We start from the raw sequence: 26,652 nt of genomic DNA, 5'->3' as shown, positions 1-26,652 counted from the left end.
CAAAATCCACATTTTCCCGCAACTAAAATGAAACCACTATATATAGAGACAGAGAGCTATAAAATGAAACCACTATATATATAGCTATCTGCTTAACACAATGTTTTATTGATATATTTACAATTTTAAAGCAATTTGGAAGCCTAACAGTGCCTCAAATTGTTATAATAAAATAACTTCTGAATACCTATATATTTTGGTATTTGAGTTTGGGTTTTTTATCATGGAAAATCAGAGCTCCCCTACCCTCTTCGTTCACCAGGACATGGGTCCAGCTGTGGATGTCCCTCCCACTGCTTTGTGGCACTGAGCACTTGATATGCTGGTGCCCTGCCCCTAAGTCCCAAGCCACAGGCCCCCCAGCCTTGACAGTGTCCTTCACTCCCAATGCACAGTCCCTCATCCCTCCCCCCCACCCCACCATGCCAGTACCCCTAACTCCCAACCCACAGCCATCCATCCCTACCAGTGGCCTGCACTCCCAGCACACAGCCCCTTGACCCTGCTGGTGCTCCTTACTCCCAACCCACAGTCCCCCTTCCCACATTATGCCCCTCACTCCCAACCAGCAGTCCCCTGTCCCTGCCAGTGACCCTCTTTTCTGAACCAAAGTCCCCTGCCTCCCCCCCCCCCCCCCGGTGCCCTTCAATCCCAAACCACAGCCCACCCGCCCCCCCAGCCCTGCCGGTGCCCCTCACTCCCAACCCACAGTCCTCCACCCCCTCTAAACCTCACTCCTAACCTGCAACACCCCTACCCTGTTGGTGCTCCTCACGCCTGATCTGCAGCCCCCCACCCCTCTCAGCCCTGCTGGTCCTGACCCACAGGCCCCTACCCCTGCAGCCCTGTCAGAGGGGGCCCCCAACTGTCCCCACCCTGCCCAGCTCCACACAGGCTACAGGATGGTGGTCTGTGGCGACACAGCAGGGACAGCCTCCAGCATGAGCTGCATGCAGCACAATTCATGCAGAAGCACAGGCAGTGGCAGCTGGGGCACCACATGCTGCCCTGTGCTGGTGGCTGACGCTGGGGCTGTGGTGCAGCACCGTGGGGAGGAACAGTGCTGTGCTTCAAAGCAGCAGCATGAAGTGGAACACGGCTCAGCCCAGGCCATGCTGCAGGCAGCAGGAGAAGGGCAAGGGGTTCCAGGCTCTGTCCCTCCTGGGCCAAAGCACAGTGGTGGCAGCTGCAGCTCTAGCGGCTCTGGCTCACACAGGCAGCAGCAGAGCAAATCCAGCCCCAGCATGGACTAGAGGGAGGAGAGGGAGATGCCTGTGACACCCCATGCTGGTCTGGGGCTCCCACACTGCACCCAGCAGCCTAGCCATGGCTCCCTTCCCCATCAAGGAACCATTTTTGAGGCACCCTGTCTCTGACAGCATGGGCACCAGCCTCCAGTGCAACTGGCCCAGCCACACAGCTCCCTGCCACCCCCAAAGGACCCATCCCACCCCCTTCCCTGCTGGGGGGGCACATGCCTCTGGGTGGACCCCACTGGCAACAGCGTGTAGTTGGGCTCACTGATGGCACAGTGCTGCTCCACTGCAACCCCAGTGGCTGGACATCTTCTCCCCGCCCCTCCCCACCTACACATCCAGCTACTCACAACCCTGCCACCCCCCCCCACACACACACACACATACATGCTCCACAGAGCCCCTGAGACAGTCCCCAAGCCCTGGCCCTCCGGATTTCCACCCCACCCCCCATAGATTTACCTGTATCCAGCTGCTGGGGCTGCTCCAACCACCGTGCCTAGCTGTATGCCAGCCATGTATGTGTGTGCATGCACATTCGCATGGCGCCCCCTGCTTCCTGTCTCCCTCCTCCCATTCCCCCTAGCTCAAAGCAGCCCTTTGCAGGCTGGAGGACTGCCAACCTACAAGAAACCCACCATTTCCTGCAGTTTTCTCCTTTAAAGAAGAAAATACATGGTTTTCTCCTTTAAATGAGACAATCCATGCTTTTTCATGTTTTTCTGCAGTAAATGGAAAACCCAGATCCTTGCTCATCTCCTTGGATCTCTGGTACCATGCTGCTCTCCAAGTAGTCCAGCTCACTACTTCCTGGCCATCTTACCCTGGCCTCTGGTCCAGAAGTGCCTTAAAATGTTCTAACCACAAAGCCATAGCTTAGATATTCCAGAAATATTTCTTTGTCCCTCCTCCTGAATCTGTCCCTCTGGGCAGCCCTATGAGAATGAAAAGTAGAGCCTAGGGAAGGGAGATAGAAAGGGGGAGGTTGGCTCAATGAAGTGGATGATTCCTTGACAGAACGAGGTTCTGAATTCGGGCTCCTGCCCTTAACAGCTTTTCTGCACCTGCAGTTATTATTTATCATTGGATATAGTGGAAAACACTAATAGCATAGTTTCCACTCCACTGAGGCAGAAACCACATCTGTGGAGAAGAGTTTAGAACCAGAACACAAGGGTGAGAAAACCTCCTTCCTCCTCCTCTTCCTCGTGTACTTCATGTCAGTACTTTGTTCACCTGGGTGATCCTATTCTGCCATAGATGGAAAGAGAATTCAAACTGTACATAAATGCCACAAATTGCACTCCTGTGGCAACAGGAATCCTCTACATGTTTTTTCTAGGAGCCTTATACCCAAATTGAGGAGGGACTCTAACTTTTGGCCAGCTCCAGCCTCCCTCTTATCCTGCTTCCTAAGCTCCTCATAGCCCCTTGGCTACCAGCTTCCTTGCTTCCGCTGTGACTTCCAATCTATTCCAGCCATGAGGGCCCAAGAGGTCTAGCTGTTAACAGCAAGTGAGAAGCATTTAAAAGTTACCCTCAAGGTGCCTTTCAAACACGCCCACTTCACTGCTGCATATTATCAAAACACAAGGGAAGTGCTCCAAAGGCATTTCCCAAATGCCCCAAACCTTAGTTACAGAAAGACAATTCCAGGTCATTCATTTGGTATGATCCTTTTCAGAATGGGAGCCCTTTTAGAATGGGAGCATATCATTCCCAAAACATACATGTTGCAAAAGCAGGAAATACAGAATGATACTTCCCAGAGAATAGATCCATACAGCCTTAACAATGCCCTGGGAAATCTGCCCTAAGAGAATTCATACCTTTTTGTTTGATATAATTGCCTGCCATTCCCACAGGGTTGCATGCCCTTATTGTATAACAAGAATCTTGTTGGCCTCAGAATCATAGAAAAGTAGCTCTACAAGGGGCATCAGGAGGTCCTCCAGTTCTGTGAGGGACCACCTTTTGGGCATATGTGCCACACATTACCCCCTACACCCTTCCCAAATTCCACTCCAATCCCTACCCTCTGACTGATCTGCTGCTTTGCTTTCTGATCCCTGAGCTGTTTTCCCTGCCCAATCTCCTGCTCTGCTTTTTTGTAGTATCTGCCCTTATGCTAGCTGTCTCCAATCTGCCACATACAGAGGTTGCCCATAGCACTTGTGTCATGCATGCCACAGGTTGACAATCTGTAGCAGAATGCACCCTAGGGCCAGCCATATCATCCCCTAGTGGTTGCCATAATCCTGCCCAGCTCACCTGCTCCAGCTTCTTAGCATCTCTCCTGCTTCCTTTCCTGCCACCCCTTGGTGTTAAAGATAATGAGAGGAAGCTGTTCTCAAAGGCTGGTGACCTCTAGATGCTCTCTCTACACTCAGTCCCGCTCTTGGGCTCAACTTAGCCTGCCTAATTTGGGTTCTGACCCTGCCACGCACAGTCCTATCTCAAGCAGAGGGTTGAACTAGAACATGGATGGCGTGGCCCCTCTCAGCCTTTGGGGGCTCTGACCCCACTGGCCCTAATCACCTTAAGAGCTAAATTCATGGTCTCCATCCTACCCTACAGTCACACCCATGCCTCACTGGCAGTACTCTATACTCATTCAGAGGGGACCCCCCTGACCCCAACACAGCTTTTGGCTCTCAGGCCTTGAACTTTTGTCCAGACCTCAACCTTCCCAGCCTTGGCCCTTTTATTCTGGCTATGCCCCTCAGCCCTGGTGCACTGCCTTGAACCCTGGTTCCTGGACCCCAACCCCCTCATATGCTCTGGGCCCCTGGCCCTGCCCTATACTCTCACATCTCCAGCCCTAGCCTTCTGAGTCCCTGGTCCCAGGCTAAGCTGCCAGTAAAAGAGTGCCCCACCACACTCCACTCTATGGCCTCCACACCTTCCCTGTAGCCACAACCCAGTCCTCCAGTTCCCGACCAGTTACTGATAAACCACTTCTGGGTTTCCAAAGTACCAGCTACCTCCTACCCTTTGGCTGCTAATTCTTTGCAGCTCCTCAGGTACCTGATTGGTTGAGTTTCCCCCTGTTACATCTCAGGCCAGCAGGAGTTCTGCTTGCAGTGGGACTCAGGGCCAGACTGAGCCTTCTGGTGCAGCAGCCAGACTTTTGGTGAGCTGAAGGGGTGGAACCCCAGCCTACATGGCCCCATATTCAGCCTGCTCCCAGATGTTGCAGCTTAGCTATTGGGCTGCAGCCACAGCTCTCTCCCCTGCTGTGGGCTCCCCTGGCTGCAAGTTGCTCTGCAGTTGGCCTTCACCCAATTGCCTACCTAACTGCAGCCCTTTGGTGTTGGCTCCCTACCTCTTAAGTAGCAGGGTCAGAGGTTCCTGCTGCACCATCCATGTTCTAGTCCAACCCTCTGCTTGAGATAGGATCATCTCTGTTTAAACCATCCTAGACAAGTTTTTGTCTAACTTGTTCTTAAGAACTTCCAAGGATGAAGATTCTGCAACTTCTAAGGGTAGTCTGTTCCCATGCTTAACCACCCTCATAGTGAGAAAGTTTTTCCAAATATCCACCCTAAATTTCCCAAGCTGCAATAAGACCATTGCTGCTAGTCCTATCCCTATCCCCTGCAGTCACAGATAAAAAGTTGATCTCTGTCCTCTTTATAATTGTCTTTCAGTTATTTTAAGACTATCAGTCTTTCTTTTCCAGATTAAAGAATCCTAGTTCTGACCTTTCCACTTAAATCATGGCTCCTAGACCTCTAGACATCTTTATTGCTTGCTACTGAAATCTTTCTAACTTGTCCACATCTTTCTTGAATTACAGTAGCCAAACTAGACACAGTACTTTAGTCAGGGCCTCACCAGTGCCAAAGAGAGCAGAAGAATCACTTCCCTTGATTTGCAAGCAACACTGCAATTAATACAGCCAATTATTCGGGGGGGGGAGGGGGGTTGCAGCAAGAGCTTCCTGTTGGCTCATATTCAGCTTACAGTCCACTGTGACTCAGGTGCATTTCTGTAGTGCTGCAGCTTAGTCAGTCATATCCAGTCTGTATCTGTGCATGTGATTGTTCCATCCCAAGTGTAAGACTTTGCACTTGTCTCTATTGAAATTCACTTCAATTAATTTCAGACCTTGAAGGTGAACCCCACATCTCATGGGCTTTGCACAGTTTAATATTCGTAAAGAATTCGTCTAAGAAAAGCCAGCAGCCTTGCCTCCAAAGATTTAGTACGTGAATACTGAATATGAAAATATTGAGTTTGCCATCCTGTCCATGTACCTCTTTTGGTAACAGTTTTGAGATGAAAATATTTGTCATTACCATTGGATTTTTGTAAGAATTCCAGTCTTTGCCTGTTTTTATTCATGCAAATCAGCAAGAAGCTTCTCCCAGAATCAAAGCAAACAAACAAACAAACAAGGAAGACAAAACTAAACAATAAATAAAACAAATACCAAAACCTTGTATTGGGCACAGTCACTCCTACTTGCATATGATGGTGCTTTAGATTTGGGTGGATGCAAGAAGGGAGGGAGTCTCATAGGGCCTTTATAGATGTTACATTTTTCCAGGTTGAATCCAGACTACAGCCATCACTATATACACGCTGACATCTGTAGTCCAAATTAAAAGTGGCTCTAGTCCAAATTAAGTAATATTCATTGAATGAGGATTAAAATTAATACATACTACGGCAGTCCAAATTTGGCAATTTAAACTGTATTAATTAACATGTATATGTAGCTTTGCTTTTCAGAAAAACACTACTTAGGAATTCAGATAAGCAGATAAGCATTGCAAATATAAATCCCCTCAAGGGAACCTCAGTTGGGTTTTGCAACACAACAGAACTTATCAGGCACAAAGTAACACCTTAATAAAGTCAAATTTGCCAACAGCACCCCATAGTGACTAAGTATCAGGTCAATTGCACAGCACTTCAGATAACTACAACAATGTAGCAGTGCTAAACAGGATTAAAGTCACCTCCTAATTTCTTCCAACCTCTGTTAAGGGGCTTTCAAATGTATAGACCTGTAGTTCTCAACCTATTTGCCATAGTGGGCCACACTTGAAGCTCTCAGTGTGTTAGGTGGGCCACACCAACACAATTTACATCCTGTGTATCCATTTAAAAATGTTTTGTATCTGTTATCTGAGAGTAATACAATACAAATCAATATTCTGTAATACCTATCATTTCTACCCTGTCAAATGTCTTTACTTTTCTTAACAGGATGTCACATGAACTACAGCAGTGTGTTGCATGGGCTACATGCAGCCCACAGGCCATAGGTTGAGAACCACTGGTATAGACTGTGTATAGCCCCTGCCATGATGGTCAATGATCTATCATCTCTTAACCCTTAATTCAAATTGAAATTTAATTTGAACTGTGTGATGCAAATCAGTTAACACAGTTATAAAATGCTGAGCATGTCTACAAACAGACATAAGGGCTGTCTTCTGCCACCCCATCCCCATACTACCCTACTACATAGGGGCAGCAATTCAGGAGTGAGGGGCTGTAACAAGGAACCCTAGCCCTGTTACTAAGAAACAGAGTGGTCCCTTTAAATCCAGAACCTTCCAGTCATGGCTGGCCAGTCAAGTAGAGGTTAAGGATTGAGCCCTGCCAGTCAGTCAGGTGACAGGAAGGGGATGGCCAGAACCCTATAAATGGTGAGTGGAGAAGACCAGAGAGGCAGCAGAAAGGGCGCAGTATTCATGGTGTGAATGGACCCCAGCACCAGAGAGGGCATAGTATTTGGGGGTGAGTGGACCCCAGCGCCAGAGAGGGCGCAGTATTTGGGGGTGAGAAGACCCCAGCGCCAGAGAGGACGCAGTATTTGGGGGTAAGCAAACCACAGCACCAGAGAGGGCACAGTATTCGGGGATGAGCAGACCCCAGCGCCAGAGATGGTGCAGGAGCCCAAGTGAGTTTTGAGAGCTAGAACCTTGGAGTCAAGCCCTGATTAGTGGGTTTTTGACTGACAGGCCTAGCTAGAGAGAGAAGGGGTAAGCCCACAGTGGCTGAGACCCCAAAATAGAGAGGAATTTATAAATGCCATCTGCGAGGCTTGGGCTGCGATGTAGGGGAGGAATGGAGCCACAGATAGCGCCCCCTGGCATCAGGGCAAGAAATAGCAGCCTCCTGCCTAATTAAGATCATTAATTAATTAACAACGAGGCATGGCTAGAAAGAAGGTGGGCGGTTGGCCCAGAAACAGGTGGGCGGACCAAAGGCAAAATCGGCCCCAAGAAGGCCCCCTACTACAATGGTGCATTGGCTGGGAAGTTTTCGTATGGCAGTATGTATCATAAGGCGGTGGTTCGCCCATATAAGGGAAAGTGCCCTTGGGTCCATAAACAAGCCAGAGAAATGGAAACAGACACTAACCCCAGACCTGGAATTGCAGCAACAAGTCTTGGGGCAGCTAAACCAACTAATACAAGGCCTACAAGATCAAGCCACAAGACAACAGGCACTGTTAGCCAACGTGACCAGGAGTATCCACCCACAATCAACAACCCGGGTAGGGATGTGTGGCTACGGGGCCAGAGTTGACTCTGAGGTGGGAGACAAGCTGCCCGTGTTGGCAGTGGAGGTGACAATAGAGGGGAAAAGAGTATGGGCTATGCTAGACTCAGGCTCATCGCAGACCATGGTCCGGAGCAATGTGTTACCGACAAGAGAGAGGGAATCATAGAATCATAGAAGTAGGGTTGGAAGGGACCTTGTAGATCTTCAAGTCCGACCCCCTGCCTGGGCAGGAGGAAAACTGGGCTCAAATGACCCCAGCCATGTAGGCATCGAGCCGCTTCTTAAAGACCCCCAGGGTAGGAGCCAGCACCACTTCCCTTGGAAGTCAGTTCCAGATCCTAGCCACCCTAACTGTGAAGTAGTTCTTACGGATGTCTAATCTAAACCTACTCTCCAACAACTTGTGGCTGTTATTCCTTGTTATCCCAGGGGGCACGAGGGGAAACAAGGTCTCCCCCAAACCCTTCTGGTCCCCCCTAGTGAGTTTATAGATGGTCACAAGGTCCCCCCTCAGCCTTCTCTTGTGAAGGCTGAACAGGTTCAGGTCCCATAGCCTCTCATTGTAGGGTCTGCCCTGCTGTCCCCAGATCATGTGGGTGGCCCTCCTCTGGACCCTCTCAATGTTGTCCACATCCCTCTTGAATTGGGGTGCCCAGAACTGGACGCAGTACTTCAGCTGTGGCCTGACCAGTGTCACGTAGAGGGGGAGGATCACCCCCTTGGCCCTACCTAAGATGCACCTGTGGATGCTCGATAAGGTCCGGTTGGCCCTGCTGACTGTGACCTCGCATTGTCGGCCCATGTTCATCCTGGAGTCAATGATGACTCCAAGATCCCTTTCTGCCTCCGTGCACCCAGATACTGGTGGTCACCCCTGATAAACTTATAGGTGGCCATCAGATCACCCCTGAGCCTGCGCTTTTCCAGGCTGAAGAGCCCCATGACTCTCAGCCTGTCATTGTAAGGTCTGTTTTCCTGACCTCTGATCATGTGCGTGGCTCTTTTCTGGACTCTCTCAAGCTTCTCCACATCCTTTTTGAATTGTGGAGCCCAAAACTGGACACAGTACTCCAGCTGCGGCCTCACCAAGGCTGAGTACAAGGGGAGAATTACGTCCCTGGATTTGCATGAGAAGCATCTATGGTTGCAAGCCAGCGTTTTTGTCGCTTTACTAGCCGCAGCATCACATTGCATGCTCATGTTTATCTTGTGGTCAATGATGACCCCCAAGTCTCTTTCTTCTGCAGTGCTAGCCAGTATAGCACTGCCGAGCCTATAAAGATGCTGCAGGTTTTTCCTCCCAAGGTGGAGAGCCTTGCATTTTTCAGTGTTAAACACCATCAGGTTCTCGTCCGCCCATTTGCTGAGCCTGTCCAGGTCAACCTGGATCGCCCTCCTGTCTTCTGGTGTGGATGCTTTGCCCCAAAGTTAGATGTCATCAGTGAACTTAGCCAGTTCACTTCTGACTCCAATGTCCACATCATTAATGAAGATGTTGAACAATATGGGTCCAAAGACAGAGCCTTGGGGAACCCCACTGGTCACAGGGCACCATGACGATTGACTTCCATCAGTTCTTACTCCCTGGGTTCAACCACTGAGCCAATTTCCCAGCCAGCAGATTGTGGTGGACCCAAGGCCACAATTGGCCAGTTTCTCCAAGAGGTGATCATGGGATACCAGATTGAAGGCTTTTTTGAAGTCTAGATATATGACATCAATTTTTTCTCCCTTGTGCAGGTGATAGGTCAACTGGTCATAGTAGGAAATGAGATTGGTCAGGCAAGACCTACCCGCAACAAACCTGTGCTGGCTATCCCTCAGGATGTTGGCATCGGCCAGTCCATTAAGAATGGACTCTTTAATAAACTTTTCTAAGATCTTCCCCAGGATAGAAGTCAGGCTGATGTGCCTATAGTTTGCCAGATCCACTTTCCTCCCTTTCTTGAAGATAGGCACCACATTGGCCTTCTTCCAGTCTTCGGGCACTTTACCAGAGCGCCAGGAGTTCTCAAAGATCCATGCCAGAGGCTGGGCTATGATGCTCGCCAGCTCCTTGAGTACCCTGGGGTGTAGATTGTCAGGGCCAGCTGACTTGAAGGTATCCTGCCAGCCTCTCGAGGTGTTTCTTCATGAGGTCAGCATGATGGAGGGCAGGGGATCTCCCTCACCCGGACCTCCCTGTCCCGTAGTGACAGGTCTCCCGAAAGACCAATGCAAAGTACCCATTTAATAGGTTGGCTTTTTCCTGGGCATCAGTTGTCAGTTGTCCCATCTGGTTCAGCAGGGGTCCAATGTTGCCCTTGCTTTTCCTCCGGCTCCCCACTTATCCGAAAAAGGACTTTTTATTGTCCTTGATGCTCAAAGCTATTTGGAGTTCAGTTGCAGCCTTGGCTTTCCTGGTTCGCTCCCTGCAGGACTGGACCAGTGTAGAATATTCCTCCTTGGAGGTGAATCCCATCCTCCATCCTTTGTAGGCCTTTCTTTTTAGCCTCAGGAGGTCTGCTAGATCCCTGGAGAGCCAGGGGGGCTGCTGTGCCCTCTTGCTGCCTTTCCTCCGAGATGGAATAGAATTAGCTTGTGCATTGAGGATCGCTCCCTTGAGGAGCAACCACTCCTCCTGGACTCCCCTCCCCCTGGGGTCGTGGTCTCTTAGGGCCAAACTGACAAGCCTCCTGAACTTGTCAAAGTCGGCTTTCCTGAAGTCAAGGGCTTCAGTGTTGCTGACTGACTTGCCAGCTTTACAGTGGAAGATGAAGGTGATCAGCTCATGGTTGCTGTCACCCAGCTTCCCATCGATCACTAGGTTGCCGATTTTGCTGAGTGATCCTCCCACGAGATGTCTGGGTAATTGACAACTATGGTCCTAGAGCATGCGGCCTCAGCCAGTTCCTGGGCGAACTCCTGGTCAAGCTCTTGACTTTGGGTGGGAGGTCTGTAGTAGACTCCCACCGTTGTGTCCCCTGTGCCATGTTCCCCACGGATTTTAACCCAGAGGGTTTCCAGTCGTCCACCCTGGTCACCAATATCAGCTTGCAGGGACACATAGCTTTCCTTAACATAGAAAGCTACACCCCCACCCCTTCTATCTACTTGATCTCTCCTGTACAAGGTATAGCCATCTATACCCGTGGTCCAGTCATGGGTGAAGTCCCACCAGGTCTCCGTTATCTCTATGGCATCGTAATTATTTGCATTAAGAAGGAGGATGAGTTCCTCCTCCTTATTACCCAAACTCCTGGCATTTGTGTACAGGCAGGCAAGTGTTCCCTTGGGGGCTCTTGCCTTGACCACAGATTGTACCAGGGCTGGGGCAGGGGTGGGTTCCCTTAGGTGCCTTGGCCTGCTGGCTTTGCAAGGGTTGCTCAGCAGGCCAGCAGTGGCGGTAGTCCCCCCCATCCCCCAGCAAGCTTAGTTTAAATCCTGGTGGAGCAGGTCAGCCAGTCTGGCTGAGAAGAGCCTTATCCCCAGGGGAGAGAGGTGGAGGCCTTCTCTTCCCAGCAGCTCACTGCCTCTCTTGCCAAAGAGCGGGCTGTGGTCATGGAAGTCAAAGCCTTCCTGATGACACCATCACCACAGCCCTTGGTTCACTACCTGGATCCTGCTCTCCCTCCTTGGCCTGTACCCCGAGACTGGGAGGATCGAAGAGAATATCACCTGTAGCCCCAGACCCTTTAGCCCCACTCCCAAATCCCTGTAGTGCCTCAGGACCCAGCTGGGAGCGCTCTGAACCGTGTCATTGGTGCCCACATGGATGAGGAGCATGGGATAGTGGTCAGTGGGCTGCAGGAGCTTAGGGATCTTCTCCACAATGTCTCGGATGCGAGCCCCTGGGAAGCAGAAGACTTCCCAGGCTAAGGGGTCAGGGCGGCAGATTACCCCCTCAGTCCCCCTCAGGATGGAGTCTCCCCCAACAAACACTTTACGTTCTGTCTTGGGGAGAACAGGGGCAGTAGCTGCAGTTGAGCCTGTGTTGCCTGTGGGAGCCGGCAACTCAGTAGGCTCTGCTGGGGTTGCAAGAGGTTCATACCTGTTGCTAAGTTCTGGCAGGGCAGGGGCCTTGGTGAAGCGGGCCTTGGGGCCCTTGACCACCTTGGTCCATCCCCCTGACTGGACAGAATGGGAGGTCCCGGAGTCCTCCCTTGTCCTGGAGGGAGACCGTGGTCTACCCTCCGGCTCCCAGGGGAGAAGGGCCTGGCAGTAGGAGTCGATCTCCTGCTCACAGTCCCTGATGGCACGCAGTCTCTGGACTGTGGCCTGGAGCTCTTCCAGCTGGCACGCCAGAGACCCCAAAAGGGAGCAGACCCCACAAGGGGAGGTAGCCATGCTCCCGGGCCCCGGAGCCTGAAAAAGGGACAGGCAGCACCCGCAGCCGAGAGCCAGGGGCTCTGTCTGCATGGAGCCCGGAACCATGGGCTCTGTCTAGGTGGCGGTCTCTGAGGTGCCAGACATGGGGGTCGCAGACCCAGAGGGGACCCTCAGGGTGCAGCAAGTGCCCATCCGCGGCATGCCACTGGTAGGCGGGCTGGGCCTGAGTCTGCCTACCTTGTGGGTAACTGTAGACTGTGCCGATGCGGACAGTGTCTGCTCCGAAGGTGGCAAATGAGCTATTGAAAACATTCTCACAAGTAGGACTCCCTAGAGAACTGCTGACAGACAAGGGAATGAATTTTACATCACGCATGTTCGAAGAAGTGAATAAAGCTTTGGGAATTAAACACCTAAAGACAGCAGTGTATCATCTCCAAACAGACAGGCTCATGGAGTGGTTTAATCAGACATTGAAGCAGATGTTAAAGAAATTCATGGTTGAGAGTCCTCAGAACTGAGATAAAATGGTACCACCTTTGTTATTTGCTGTAGGGGAGCACCCCAGGCCTCAACCTGTTTTCATCTTTTGAACTATTGTACGGCCGGCAACCAAGAGGAATCTTAGATTTGATTAAAGAGAGTTGGGAAGAGCAGCATAGCAAAGATCAGAACTTGATCCAATACGTAATACAACTGCGGGAACACCTTGAAGCAGCTCAGAGAGAAGTTTTAGGAAATCTCAGAGAGGCCCAGAAATGACAAGTGATGCATTTTAACCGAGGCACGTGGGAAAGGAAGTTTGACCTGAGGGACCGTGTGTTGGTTCTATTGCCTGACCATGAAAGTAAGTTACTCGCCCGGTGGCAGAGACCCTATGAAATTATGCACCAGATGGGGCCCGTAAACTATGAGGTGTATCAGACAGACAAACAAAAAAAGAAGCAAGTATTCCATCTCAATATGTTGAAGAAGCGGGAAGAGCAAGAGCATATGTACCTGCCCCTTTATCCTAAGGAATTAGAATTGGGACCCTCTTTGACAGAAGGAAATGGACCGGGTGATATAGAACTGGCCCCACAACTATTTGAAGAGCAGAGAAGGGAGGTCGCCAAGCTAGTCAGGGAATATTGAGATGTGTTCCAGGAAACTCCTGGGGAAGCTCGGGGTGTGGTACATCAAATAAAAACTCCTCTGGGCCAGGTGATCCATGAGAACTGGAGATGGATTCCACAGTGACTACAAAGTCAGATAACGGAGATTGAGATGATGCTGGAGAAAGGCATAATATGCGAGTCCCACAGTGACTGGCAGAGCCCCATTGTAGTAGTGCTGAAGCCAGATGGGAAAATTTGTCTCTGTATTGATTTCCAGAAGGTAAATGCAGTGGCTAAGTTTGATGCCTATCCGATGCTGAGAATAGATGAGCTGGTGGAAAACAATAGGCAAGCTCGCTACATTTCCACTTTGGACCTGACAAGAGGTTACTGGCAGGTCCCAGTAGCACCTGAAGATCAAGAAAAGACCGCGTTTGCCACCCCTTGGGGTCTCTTCCAATTCCGGTGCATGCTGTTTGGATTACATGAAGCCGTTGCTATGTTTCAGCATCTAATGGACAGAGTTTTGGCTCCCCATGGGGGTTATGGCATGGATTAAATGATGATATTATTATATACACTGAAGACTGGGCTAGACATTTAACCGCGCTGAGAGCAGTAATACAAGACTTGAGAAGGACCAGGCTAACAGCCAATCTGAAGAAATGTACAATAGGGAAAGAAGAAACACAATACCTTGGGTTCCTAGTAGGAAGCAGAAAGGTGAGACCATTGTTAGACAAAGTAGAGGCGTTATGGAAGTACTGAGCTCCTCATATGAAGAAACAGGTGAGGGCTTTTATGGGGCTAGCTAGTTATTATAGAAGATTTGTACGTCATTTTGCACACTTAGTAGTACCCTTGATAGAGATGATAAAGGAGGGGGCCCCAACCAAGGCGAGGTGGACGCCGGAGGCGGAAAAGGCATTTCAAGTAGTGAAGGACGTGCTATGTTTGCAGCCCCTACTATATACACCAGATTTTAATAAGCCCTTCCTGATGCAGGCCGACACATCAAATGTGGCTATTGGAGCGGTGTTGGTCCAGAGAGAAGGAGAAGAAGAGCATCCTATAGCATACATAAGTAGGAAATTACACCCACCAGAATGGAATTACGCCACAATAGAGAAAGAGTGTTTGGCGATTAAGTGGGCTGTTGAAACACTCCAATATTATCTGTTAGGGCGACAGTTCACGCTGATCACAGATCACGCGCCTCTATGCTGGCTGTAGAGCATGAAGACGGATAATGCTAGACTGATGAGATGGGCCCTTGTCTGCAACCATATTGCTTTGAGGTGGAGCATCGCCCAGGAATTCAGAATGTAAGTGCCGATTTCTTCTCGAGACAATACAAAGAAGAAGAGGGTCTGGGGGAGAAAGAAGGAACCCAATCAAAAGAGAAGAGGAGGGGTGTAACAGGGAACCCTAGCCCTGTTACCAAGAAACAGGGTGGTACCTTTAAACCCAGAACCTTCCACACACGGCCGGCCGGTCAAGTAGAGGTTAAGGATCAAGCCCTGCCAGCCGGTCAGGTGACAGGAAGGGGATGGCCAGAACCCTATAAACAGCGGGTGGAGAAAGCCAGAGAAGCAACAGAGAGGGCACAGTGTTCGTGGGGTGAGCGAACCCCAGAACCAGAGAGGGCGCAGTATTCAGGGGTGAGCAGACCACAGTGCCAAAGAGGGCTCAGGAGCCCGAGTGAGTTTTGAGAGCTAGAGCCTTGGAGTCAAGCCCTGATTAGTGGGTTTTTGACTGACAGGCCTAGCTAGAGAGAGAAGGGGTAAGCCCACAGCGGCTGAGACCTGAACGTAAAGAGGAATTTATAAATGCCATCTGCAAGGCTTGGGCTGCGGTATAGGGGAGGAACAGAGCCGCAGATAGCACCTCCTGGCATTGGGGCAAGAAATGGGCAGCCTCCCGCCGAATTAAGATCATTAATTAATTAATAACAGGTGTGGCAGATGAAAAAACAGGTGGTTAGCCCAGAAACAGGTGGGCGGGCCAAAGACAAAATCGGCCCTGAGAAGGCCCCCTGCTACAGGGGCACTCAGTCAGGACTGACCACTGATGTTTACAAATGGGTCCTGGTACAAAAAACATTGAGAACCACTGCTCTGGGCTACTGGGCTAAAATGTAAAAGATGTCCTCCCAGTTACGGGTTTGGAGCCTTATATGCATCCCTGTGGCTGTGTACACATAAGCAGGGGCGTGCCTTTGCAGCAGCACAAATTTCTGCTGCTACTTTGTGCCGCAGTGCATGCCCCTGCTCACGTGCTTTGCAGAGGGACACTCTGCCCCACTGCTCCATGTGCTGCAGGGGAAGGGGACCTGACTGGGGCACAGGGTGCCTCAAGAAGGGCTAGCCATCCCCTGTGCTGAGGCACCCTGTGCCCCAGCCAGCCAGGGAGCAGCACATGGAGATAGCCCTGGGCTGCTGCTCCCCTATCTCTGTGCACTGCAGAGCCCCCGCACTGCTGTGCCCTAGCCAGCCACCCCCTGGCTGACTGGGGTGCAGTGTGCCTTGAGACAGGAGCTAACAGCCTTGGTATGAATGTTCCCCTGTCTCTGCATGCCTCAGTATAGGGACTCCACTGTGGAGCCCCCAGACTGAGACACATGAAGCACCAAGGCTAACACACACTGTGCCCCAGTCAGCAGCTCCGCAGTGAAGCCCCCATGCTGAGGCACAAGAAGACAGGGAAGCAGCCAGCCCAGGGCTGCCTGCTCCCCCACTGAGGCACCCTGCAACCCAGCCAGATGGGAAGTGGCTGGTTGGGGTTCAGGGTGCCTCAGCACAGGGGCTCCACAGCACACAGAGATGGGTTTGTCCACATCTCTGTGTTTGTCCCAGTGCCTGCCACTTTGGCATGGTTTGCGCCACTTTTTTCCAGGTTTTTTTTTGTTTCCAGAAATCCCAGTAGCAAATTTTGCCCTGGCACTGCAAATTAGCAGCACTGCACACTGATTAAGGTGCAACTCGTGCAATTTGTGGTACTGCAAAGAGGTTTGCCTCACCACAAACCACACATGCCTGCATGTCTGGATCCAGCCTGTGTGAGTATATGGTACTGTGTACCTGTCCAGTCAGAGTGCCAGCTACTGAGTGTGTTATGTGCACATGTGGCTGTTTGGGCAGCCAGGGCTGAATCTGCACATAAGTACCAAAAACTGCAGATACGCAGCTGCATAATTGCCATTTAGATACATAAAGCAAATGTTATTTACCCCATAATTTCAGGATAACTGCTTGAATCCACTCACCTTTCTTCTCCTTGGAGAAGCTCTCCAGTTTGCTCCGGATGGATTTGTTTTGTTTAGGTCCAGCTAAGGAGGGAAAGGAAAGACTACATGTCATTAGATTTTCTGCAGCACATTTGCTATCCAAACATGTGGAAAACTTTCGGTCATTTACACAGTGTAATGTAAAATTCCCTCTCTCAGCCCAAAAGCTTCTGCAGATTTCAAGTCAGATTTCTGTCCACTTTCTATAGTCAGTGGGAGGAGAGGTTATGTTTTACCAGAATCTATCATATTACTCTCTGCAGTAATACACTGCCCTTTATTCTACCCTCACCCACAGCTTTAGGTCTGATTTTTAGGATGTCCTCTTTTTGTAAGAAAAAGCAAGAAGCCAAAGAGTAAATTCTAATCGTTACATACTGTACCTGCCCTTCTTCCACTTTCTAACCTCTAGCAGCCTCAGTGATGTGCTAGCAATATGCAGCAGCTAAGATTTAGTACAGACAGGGAAGTAACCACTAGGCAGCCAAAAAATATATTGACATGAATTAGTTCAGCCATAATCAGAACAGTAATTAATCACTACAAACGTACCACTTTTCTGAAGTCAAATGAAAACATAAATATCAGCTTATTTGGTTTTACCTTCCAGTTTGTATTAGACTTCCTTCCCTTAGCATTCTCACACTTGTTTTTTTTAACTCCACTATTTTAGTAGTGCATGATGAATGCATGAACTTGTATGAGTGTTTGAGACTAAATGTTCCAGATGGTATATAAAAAAAGATACAGAATTTATTGAAACTGTAGAATGGCTTCTCAAACACTTTAAACACCCCCAGATTAAACCATCCTGCTGTCTGTACATAAATCTTTGGGTAGAGGAGCTTTGCTGAACATTTTTGAGGAAGAAGTGTTTATGTAGGGACAGGTCAGAGAGAGGAGCAGACAGCGCACAGAAACAGGGAGTTTTTGTGTGTTATCATGGTTTCACTTTACAACTAAAGCATCTACAACTCTCATGTAAGCTACCATAAACTTCAAATATACTGCACATGAACACAAACATAATTAGCTTCTAAAATTCAGTAGAAACAAAGGTAACTATATAATAATGTAAAGCAATATTAATAGCTGGCTTCATTTTTATGAATAACCATTTTTGCATTAATATTGGAGATTTTCTGCCCATCAATATGTGTTGCCATGCATATCAGACCCATGTTCTCTCTAGTGCACTATTCTTCTTCAGTCTGTAGCAGCTCCTGGCCCAGGGGCAGATCCAGAGAGGAGTTTGGTGATAGTGTTGTACCCTGCCTTTGATTCCTGCTCCACTCAAAATTTAAAACAAATTACTCAGTAGGAACTACCACGTTTCTAGTCAGGCAGAGCTGAGGGAATCAACCAACTTCACAGCTCATTATCATGTCTTTTTCCTGATAACCTCTTCACTCTATAGGCATTAACAGCATTTGGTCTTCCACTAATCAAGCTATTCTTCCATATACAATTATCCTGTCTTCTACCTATTTCTGGTAATGATTCTCTGCTAACCCCACAGTGTGACCAATAAAGGTGTGTCATCTACCCTGGTGATTTTCAAAAAACATCTTGATGCTTATCTTGCTAGAGTCATCTGATCCTAGCAGTCTTTCCTGCCCAAATGCAGGGGGCTGGGCCCGATGATCTGTAAAGTCCCTTCTAGCCCCTAACAAGTATGAAACTATGAAACTACCTAGGAACCTTTACTGGATGGCTTTAATCCTAGAGCAGTGGTTTTCAACCTGTGGTCCACAGACCCTTTGGGGTCTGCAGACTATATCTAAGGGGCCTGCAAAAGATGACTATGATCAATCAAAAGTATGTGAATGCCTACACTTACAATTCAAAGGGGTCCACACTTCCATTAAAAAAATTTTAGGGGTCTGAAAATGAAAATAGGTTGAAAGCTACTGTCCTAGGGGATTTGAGCCCACAACAAATCAAAGGCAGGGGGAGGGGGAGGGTGAAGGCAGGCTGTGTTGTGCAGTGGTGCAGCACTCAGGTGAGGTGAAGAGATCAACCCCTTTATGGATTATTCATTGTAGCAGATGGAGGATGCTGTGGAGGATGCTGTGGGAGACTGAACCAGTAGCACAACCAGGGCAGCATAAAACCAAGGTGGACCCAGAGGGGTTGATCTTCCTGGCTGAAATGTTTCCTCCCTTGAACCCAACTGTTAGTTTCTGTACACTGAGGTTGAAGGACAGTTGAGGCCAGTTATGGCAGGCTGAAAGGAAATATGAGAGAAGTTGGCATTCAGCCCCTGCCCCCACAACCCCCAACTCAGTTCTGTTTGTTTTTGCTTGGATCTTAATATAGCCCTAAGCCCCTAGCATATAGGTAGAGTTACTAGTTTCTTTTTAACTGAAGAAAAATATGCACTGTATTATGAGTTGATGCATTACACCATCTGCACACCCCCCCCCCCCCCTTTTCAACATCCTAGATTGGCCCATGTTAAGACACTTACATTTTGTTGGCATAACTGTGTAAGAACAGCCCCCTCTGGCAACATAGCTTTGCCAAAAAAAAGCCAGAGGCATGATAAGCAGTTTCTGTTTCCTGGGATGGCTGCAGTAGCACTGGGTTGGTACCCCAGTCACCAACAACTTGTTACATTACTGGCAAAAGCTATGCCAGCATACACTATCAAAGAAAGCCTTTTCCTGGTGTAGCTTATACTGTTTGGGAAGCTGGTCTTTCTAAACAGAGACCTATATGGCTCTACCCAGGTGCAGATTCAGAGGGATCCAGATGTTAAAATGGGGGTGTGGCAGCATGGTTGCATCCCCCTTTGGCTGTGTCACATGAGCTCTCAGTGTAGGGTCTGCTCAGAGCCCCTCCTTTCACGCAGCTCCAAAGTCCAGAGGGTGAGCATTCATCCCCTGGGCTTTGGGTTTTGGAAACACATGAAAGCTGGTGGGCCCCAATCAGCTGGTGAATTCAGAGTTCACTGCTTACATGGAGCTCCAGCAGGAGCCTGCACATGTGTGAAACAGCTGAGGTTGGGGTGACGGGGGAAGGGGATGTCACATCCCTCTTGCTGCATTTCTGGATCTGCTACTGGCTCTACTAGAAAACACGTTCCAGTACAAAAAAAATCTAAGCCACTAAACCCCAGCTGCTCCAGGCCTCAGATTCTTCCAACCCCCACTCTCCTACATGTATCCTGGTGTCCTCCACAGTGACCTCTACCCATAACTCTCCAAATGTTCTCTACTCCCTCTCACCCTCACCTTATTGCAGCCTGCTTCCTTTCTTATCTAGTTTTTCAGCACTTCCTACTAAAGATATTGCCTACCCCAGTAGCAGGTGTGCCACAAATTAACCCTGCACCCTCCCCATGAACACCACGTGCCCCCAGAGGCTGGGGAGGCACAGTGAGCTCCCACAGGTGGTGGCAGCGCTGTCAGTAGCAGGGGGCCAGGGAGGTGGCAAGCACTGACCAGCAGTTAGTGACCGCCTACAGATGCCACCAGCAGAGTCAGTGGCTGCCAGTGGCAATTGCAGACCACCCACAGACACCACCAGCGATGTCGATGGTGAAGGGGTGGTGGCACTGCCAGCAGTGTTGGTGGTGCCTTTTCACAGGGGGTGCACCACCATGTGCACCTGCATGCACCCCCCACGTGTTGCCCATGACCCTCCCTGAGTACCACTCTGATTCCTTGTTCTTACCAGAGTGGCAGCTGTGCTCCTTGCCCTATCTACTACTGTGCTTCTTGTGCCCTCCCCAGTCTGTTGCCTGCCACACAGAGGCTGCCTGTGCCACTTGTGGCACCCATGCTGCAGGTTGGCCAACTTTATCCTAGCTGTTCTCCTAAACATGGCTCAAAATATAGGGGGGGAGAGAGAGAGAGAATGTTATTCGTATTCCACTGAGCATATCCCCTCTAACCCACATCACCCCTCAAGACACCTTCAAAGTGCAGATTCCTGATTCTCAAAAATCTCTCCAGGCCTCTTTGAAGCCTCCATCTCCTCTTGTAACAATGAAGGTGGGGAGCATTTGGGATCCATTTGGAGATAAGGTTATTTTAAATCCCTGTTTTACTGTTACCAGGTGGAGCTCGGCATCTCAATATCATAGGCATCAGCCACTTCCTGTCACTATTGGACCTACTACTAAGTACAGAGTAAAAGGTGGAGAACAGTTGCAGCATTTGGAAATTAAAAGGTTCTGATTTGACATTTTCTTATTTTTCTTTAGCTACATAAAGTTGTAGACCATAAAACTGTGGTTGGCTTTTTTATAGATGCATGAAAGAGAGTTTTAACATTTTTATTTTGGAAGAGAGAAAAACGTTGTAAGAATCATACGGCTGGCAGAAACCTCAAGGCCCAACCCCTTGTTCAAACTGCAGGATCTGCTGCCTCTGATTCTTCCCAGACTAGCTTATCTAGCTTCTTGAAAACTTCCAGTATAGAGAGTCTGTGATTTCTCTAGACAGCTTGCTACACTGATGGTTAAGTGTTTTTTTTATTAAATGTAATCTAAATCTGCTTTTGCTGAAATTTAAACCTGTTGTTCATGTCTGCTGTCTGACCCAAAAAAGAACTGTTCTTCTTCATAGCAACATTTCAAGTATCTGAAAAATGTTATCATGTCTTCCCTTCATTTTCCTTTCTCTAAACTAAACATACCTACCATGGTTCTCTCATTGTTCCTCATACGATCTGCATTCCAGACCATTTATCATATTCACCCACTTGTGGTTCTTCTCTACATCTGAACTGCATACAATATTCTAGCTGAGGTCTGAACAGTTTTGAGTAAACTGGTGCTACCACCTCTTGTGTCTTACATACAATACATGCAATACTTCTTTAATGCAGCTCCAAAGTACATTGGCTTCTTTGGTGACTCATAGTGAGTCTGTGATCCACCAAAATCCACAGACCCTTCTCAGGAACACTGCTGACTCACCAATCATTTCTGTAGGTGTGCATTTGAGGTAGAATCCTCTTCATTTCATGCACCACAATGACACCTGCATAACCCAGCTACATAACTGGCAGTTTTGGCATCTCTGCACAGTCTGCAATCCTGTTGCATATACATATGAAGTGTCCACATGGCTACTGGGCATGTACAGGTATGTGGCTCTGCACAAATATACCTGAGCCCTGTCCTGTAGCCTGCTGGTTACAGAATTTTCTGGGCAGTAAAAAAAGGTGGTTCAAACCCACTCAGACAGAGAAGAATCTATAATCCAGCCCCTCTTGCTGAATGAATACTCTAACCACTAAGCTGCTGATAAAAGATGGGCTCCACCTTGTCCTTGCCCAAGATTGCATAGGTGTTTTAGAATATAAAAACCAAATTTATAAGCCAGGATTTCAGATGTACACTCCTTTTCTGCACCTTCTATCAGCTAGCCCATTTAGTGTCCTAGCTACTGTGACTTTCTATACCAACAGCTTCTCTCTTCTCTATTCAAATTAGACATGTATTTTTTTCTTTTAATTTAACTCCTGGATACTTATGCCTAAATTTTGGGAGAAACAACCCTCGAGTTTGCTTAAGCATCTAAATTAAGATTTAGAACTCCAGACATGTCTGAACCATATTGGCCTCACAAAAATGCAGTTGCTTTCCTTTTAAAAGAAGAAACCTACTTTTACTATAATAGCCCAGGGATTAAAGCAATGATCTGGGAAGTGGGAAGGCTGAGTTTTAGTCCTCTTCAGACAGGAGTTCAAACCCACAACTTCCAACCCTCTGAAGGATTCTTTAATGAGGCTATGAGCCATCCACAGGTTAGGTAGACCCTACACTCCTTCTCTTAAAGTGGGATAATTGTGCTATGAGAAATGCAAAATCCATGCAAGAAAGAAAGAACCCAGGAGAGAGCTAGCTCTATAGTTGGCTCTTTGATCTATTTATGCATTTTTGTTTTCCAAAGCTATTAGATTAAAAAAGAGAGAGAGAGTGCATCTTAGGAACAAGGACCAAACCCCAGGACTCCCCAGTGCTAAATGGCTAATCACTAGACTACAGACTGATATACCCTCTTGTGATGCATCCTGTTGGCTCCATTAATCTTGCATTCTTAACTATTTTGTGGCCCAACTTCAAACAGACAGGGAGTGTTCCTTCACCAGCACTATTCTATATAGCAGTGATTAAAGCACTCTCCACAGGGGTGAAAAATGTGATTTTGAACCCCTGCAGGCTGAAAAGGGCTAGAACCTGGATCTCTTAACAGCTAGGCTTCTTGGTAAAAGGTGAGCAGTGGCACCACCACCCTATCCTCTGACAGCTCTGTTTCTAAAAGGCAAGAGTGAGGACAGCTCCATTTTTTAGAAAGCACCTACTATCAGAGGCAACATTTCAAGATTCTGGATTCTGAGTGGATTAGACTAATTTGCAAAAATCGAATCAATTCAAGCTCAGGCTTCTTGAATGTCTGTCCCTAGCCATGATATTTATAGTGCTTTCAGCAGTTTAAAAGCAATATAAAAAGTGACCAGATCAAAGACACAGTATCATAGTGCTACAGATAAGTCTGAGCCACATCAAATATGGCCCTAGATGAAGCAGGGATAATTCTGAAGTGCTCCACTGTGAAAGGCATCAAAATCAGGCAGTGTATAAATGGATCACAACAGAGGTGTCACCTTTCAGGCACAACCAGAGCTGGCATCAGAGCTGGACCAAGGTGAAAACCCTGAAGGTGCTAAACAAGACCACTTGTGATCTCAACCAGGTTTCAGATGCGTTGTGAGCAACATATGCTTACTATGAGGAGCTCTCAAAGATCTTCACCAGGGACAACCCTGCTGAGCCCTACGTTACCACCAACTCTGGGGTGGACCCAGAACCACCTGACAACAGCAATGAGGCAGTAAAAGGAATGTGAAGAGGCTCCAGTCCAACCACCAGAAAAGGAGCTGCCCAAAAAGACAAGGAGGATTCTGGGGTGTCCCGACTCCTGTTTTGGACTGCCAGGCAGGAGGTGTACCAGCAGCTGGGACAGGGAAGCTCAAATGGCTCTGGCATCAGAGAGGAGTAGCCTACCACTCTGCCACCACCATGTTACCAGCTAGTAGAGATGCTTGAAAAGGAAAAAAAGGAAAAAAAAGAATGGAACTGTAAGTAAACAAAGACTCTGCCATGAAGTGAAGAGTGGAGCAAGTAGCTCTTGGCACAGTTCAGTCAGAGACTGCAGGGCAAGGACATGCTAAGTATCCATTTTCTGCTCTCACTAGGAGAGCAATGGATATGAAACTGGCCAGCCCTGCAAGGTCAGGAAGCACAGACCAGAAGCCTGGGGGTTGAGTACCTGCCATTTAGCAGGGAAGCAGCATACTAGCGGTGGACTTATTAATACAGCCTGGCAGCCCAGGCTTAGAGAATCTTCATTGTGATTGGTGGAACCCATCCACCAATCAAGTAACACTGGGAAGGGGCTTGCCCTGCCCCTGCCTGGAGGGGAGCGGGGAGGAATAGGAGAACCCTGGACCTGGTTGTAGCCTGCTCTTTGCAGGTCCGACAACACTCGGGGGCAGAGTCTACGGAGCGAATAAAAGGAGCTGCATGCCCAACACACCACAGATGCGTTGAGGGACAGAGAAGATAACGGGCAAAGAAGAGCTGGTGTGAGCTGGCCAGTGCACAGAACCAGCACCCTGAAGAGCCCGAAGATGCCTCTTTGCGAGCAGAAGCAGCAAGTGGCTGTGTCCCTAGCTCCACCGCAGGGAACATGGTGTCGGTGCACGGCTTAGTGCACAGAGCCCAGACCCTGGGAGCTGTTCGAGATGACTTGGGTCTGCAAACCCTGACGTGAGGCCAGGGACCCAATGCATGCAGCGGTGCGTGGAGCCCAGACCCTGAGAGCTGCATGAGGCAACTCAGGTCTGCAACCCCCCAGCGTGCAGCCGGGACTTCAGTGCACACAGCAGTGCATGGAGCCCAGACCCTGGGAGATGCACGAGGCGGCTCAGGTCTGTGATCCCTGGCAGGTGGCCAGGGAACTCAGTGCAGGCGGCACTGCATGGAAGCAGACCCTAGAAGTCACTTGAGGCAGCTCAGGTCAGCAGCCATTGACACAAGGCCAGCGGCTCAGTGTAGGCGACGCTGCACAGAGGGCCCAGGAGCAGATTGAGCCCCAGCAGTGCACAAGGCCACCCGGACCTCCAACCCCCAGCAGAGCCCTCAGTGCATGCAGTGGTGCACAGGGCCACCTGCAGATGGCAGCCCAAGGGGAGCCAGTGGCCTGGAAGGGCCTGCCCATGAGGAGCAACTCAGCCAAGTGGATGAGGACCACCCATCCAGGCCTTGAAGTTGTAAGTTGTTGGGGAAGGGATTCCTACAGGGGATGGGAGCTACCTCAGCTGTGAGGCAGTTTATCCTCAGGGAAGCTTGACCTAACCGGTTGTTGAGGTGCCTTATATTTTGTGGGAGAGTGGCCCCTAGTCTGTGACACTGTTCCTTATATTTTGTAGACATTTTAACTTTGTATATTAGTAGTTCAATAGAGTGTTAATTATAAACTTCTTAAGGAACACTGCTGGGACCCCTTCCCTAATGGCTATACTTACCTGTGTATATTTGTGTATATTTGTGTTTTGACAGTTGTTTAATTGTATTTATACTTGCTCACCTGTATTTAACTGTTGGTTGTCTATTTTAGACCAACTGTCTATCAACACATTGCTTGGGGCTACCTGGAGGGGTGTAATCTTTCAGCCTTTATCTGTAGGACAAAGTATTATATGATAATTGTGTGTGTGTATGTTTTATTAATAGCAATTCTTTTAATTTTGTATATATTCATAAATCTGTATGTAATTAAGTATCTCTTGTCCTGGCCTGACTCTATAGGGAGTAGAGGGATCTAGGCTGCACATTACAGATCCCTCTCACAGCACTCCTGCCTGTCACCCATCCCTTCTATCTGGAGAGGGCAAAACAGTACTTGGGTTCACCTGGGTTACACTAGCATCAACTCCAGTATACTTTGAGATGCTTTAGCAGAGAGGAGCTCTGTATATTTGTGCAGTACTGATGCACTCCAAATTAGAAGTCCTTTAAACAAAGTCCTTTATTAGATACAGCCCTAAATAATAGCCACACTCTCTGGAAGGGTCCTAAACCCTCCTGTTTCAGAAATTTCCCATTTGGTATGTTATTCTATAGCTGCTACTACAGGGTCTCCCAAACATTTCTCCATTGCCAGCACCAGGATCCTAGACTAGCTGGATCCCTACTCCTTGTGATATTTCTAGCTGTGCTGGTATGCAGAGAGATGCTGTCTCTTGGGATGTGCTATATTTCTCTGTCAGTGAGAAGTAACCATCTTTCCTTGAGCCCTAAATTCTAGAGAGTTAAAAATAAGCACCAATTTCCTAACATCCCAGCTCTTAAGCTGAATTTAGGGACATTCCGAAGCTGCAGTGAGTCTGTTCTGCCCAGAAGGGATTAACATTGTTCCCATTGGAAGGGTTTGCCAGATGTTTTTGCATCTGCTCAAGATTAGGGGGCTTGTCTCAGATACAGAGAACAAGCAAGATCATGTTCTCACGCTACAAAGGGATTGCACGTCCTTTAGCAATCCTGATGCAATGGGGACTGACATCAGACCAAACACATTAAAAAATACAAAACAAGAAGGCCAACCCCCCTACATAACCGCAAATCCACTTGGGTTAAAATGCAATAAACACTTTGTGCAGAAACATCTCATGTCAATTAATACATTATTATTGCTACTATTCTTCTTAGCAACAGCAACAGAAACAATAATTACTAATCATGACTAGAACTCTGCAGTTCATCCCGTCTCACGCAGCATTTTTTCTCCTCCTCTTACCTTTAGGAAAGTTGATCGCGCTGATTGTATGATTTTCTTGCAGCCGATAAAAAGCAATTCTTTGTAGACTGGCTCTTTCCAATTCTGAGAGGCTATGTAAGTGCACAGGCTGCATTGTGATTCCCTGTCCTAGCTTAAAACATCAGGTAAAATTTCTCTAAAATGCAAAAAGATTAACAAAAAGTCAAAGTGGCCAATTGAAGAGTCTTTCTTAGAGAGATGAACAGATCAAACCTAATAAAACATCCTTTTAAATTAATAAATAAGTTAAGTGTTTTACATCCCCATAAAACCTTTTCACTATCAAATTTCCAAAATTAGGTGAAAAATGCATTTAATCTGTTAGAATTGTCAAATAAAGCAAT

At 48.4% G+C, this 26,652-nt stretch overlaps 1 protein-coding gene across 1 annotated transcript in view; it reads right to left on the bottom strand.

Annotated features, from left to right (window-relative positions):
• Window positions 1–26,652, bottom strand: part of LOC102559877 (rho GTPase-activating protein 6) — an 83,546-nt gene that overhangs the window by 41,514 nt on the left and 15,380 nt on the right. Inside the window, exons 2-3 of the mRNA XM_006274239.4 lie at window positions 26,288–26,444; window positions 16,452–16,514 (exon numbers count right to left, since the gene is read on the bottom strand). Of these exons, the coding sequence (XP_006274301.3) occupies window positions 16,452–16,514; window positions 26,288–26,402 (178 nt within the window). The 5' untranslated portion in view covers window positions 26,403–26,444. The remainder of the gene's footprint in view (window positions 1–16,451; window positions 16,515–26,287; window positions 26,445–26,652) is intronic.

The sequence above is a fragment of the Alligator mississippiensis genome, chromosome 8 (assembly GCF_030867095.1).
Source record: "Alligator mississippiensis isolate rAllMis1 chromosome 8, rAllMis1, whole genome shotgun sequence".
In the NCBI taxonomy this organism is placed as follows: Eukaryota; Metazoa; Chordata; order Crocodylia; family Alligatoridae; genus Alligator; species Alligator mississippiensis.
The sequence above is the reverse complement of the archived record's forward strand: the minus strand, read 5'-3'. Positions and strand labels throughout refer to the sequence as shown.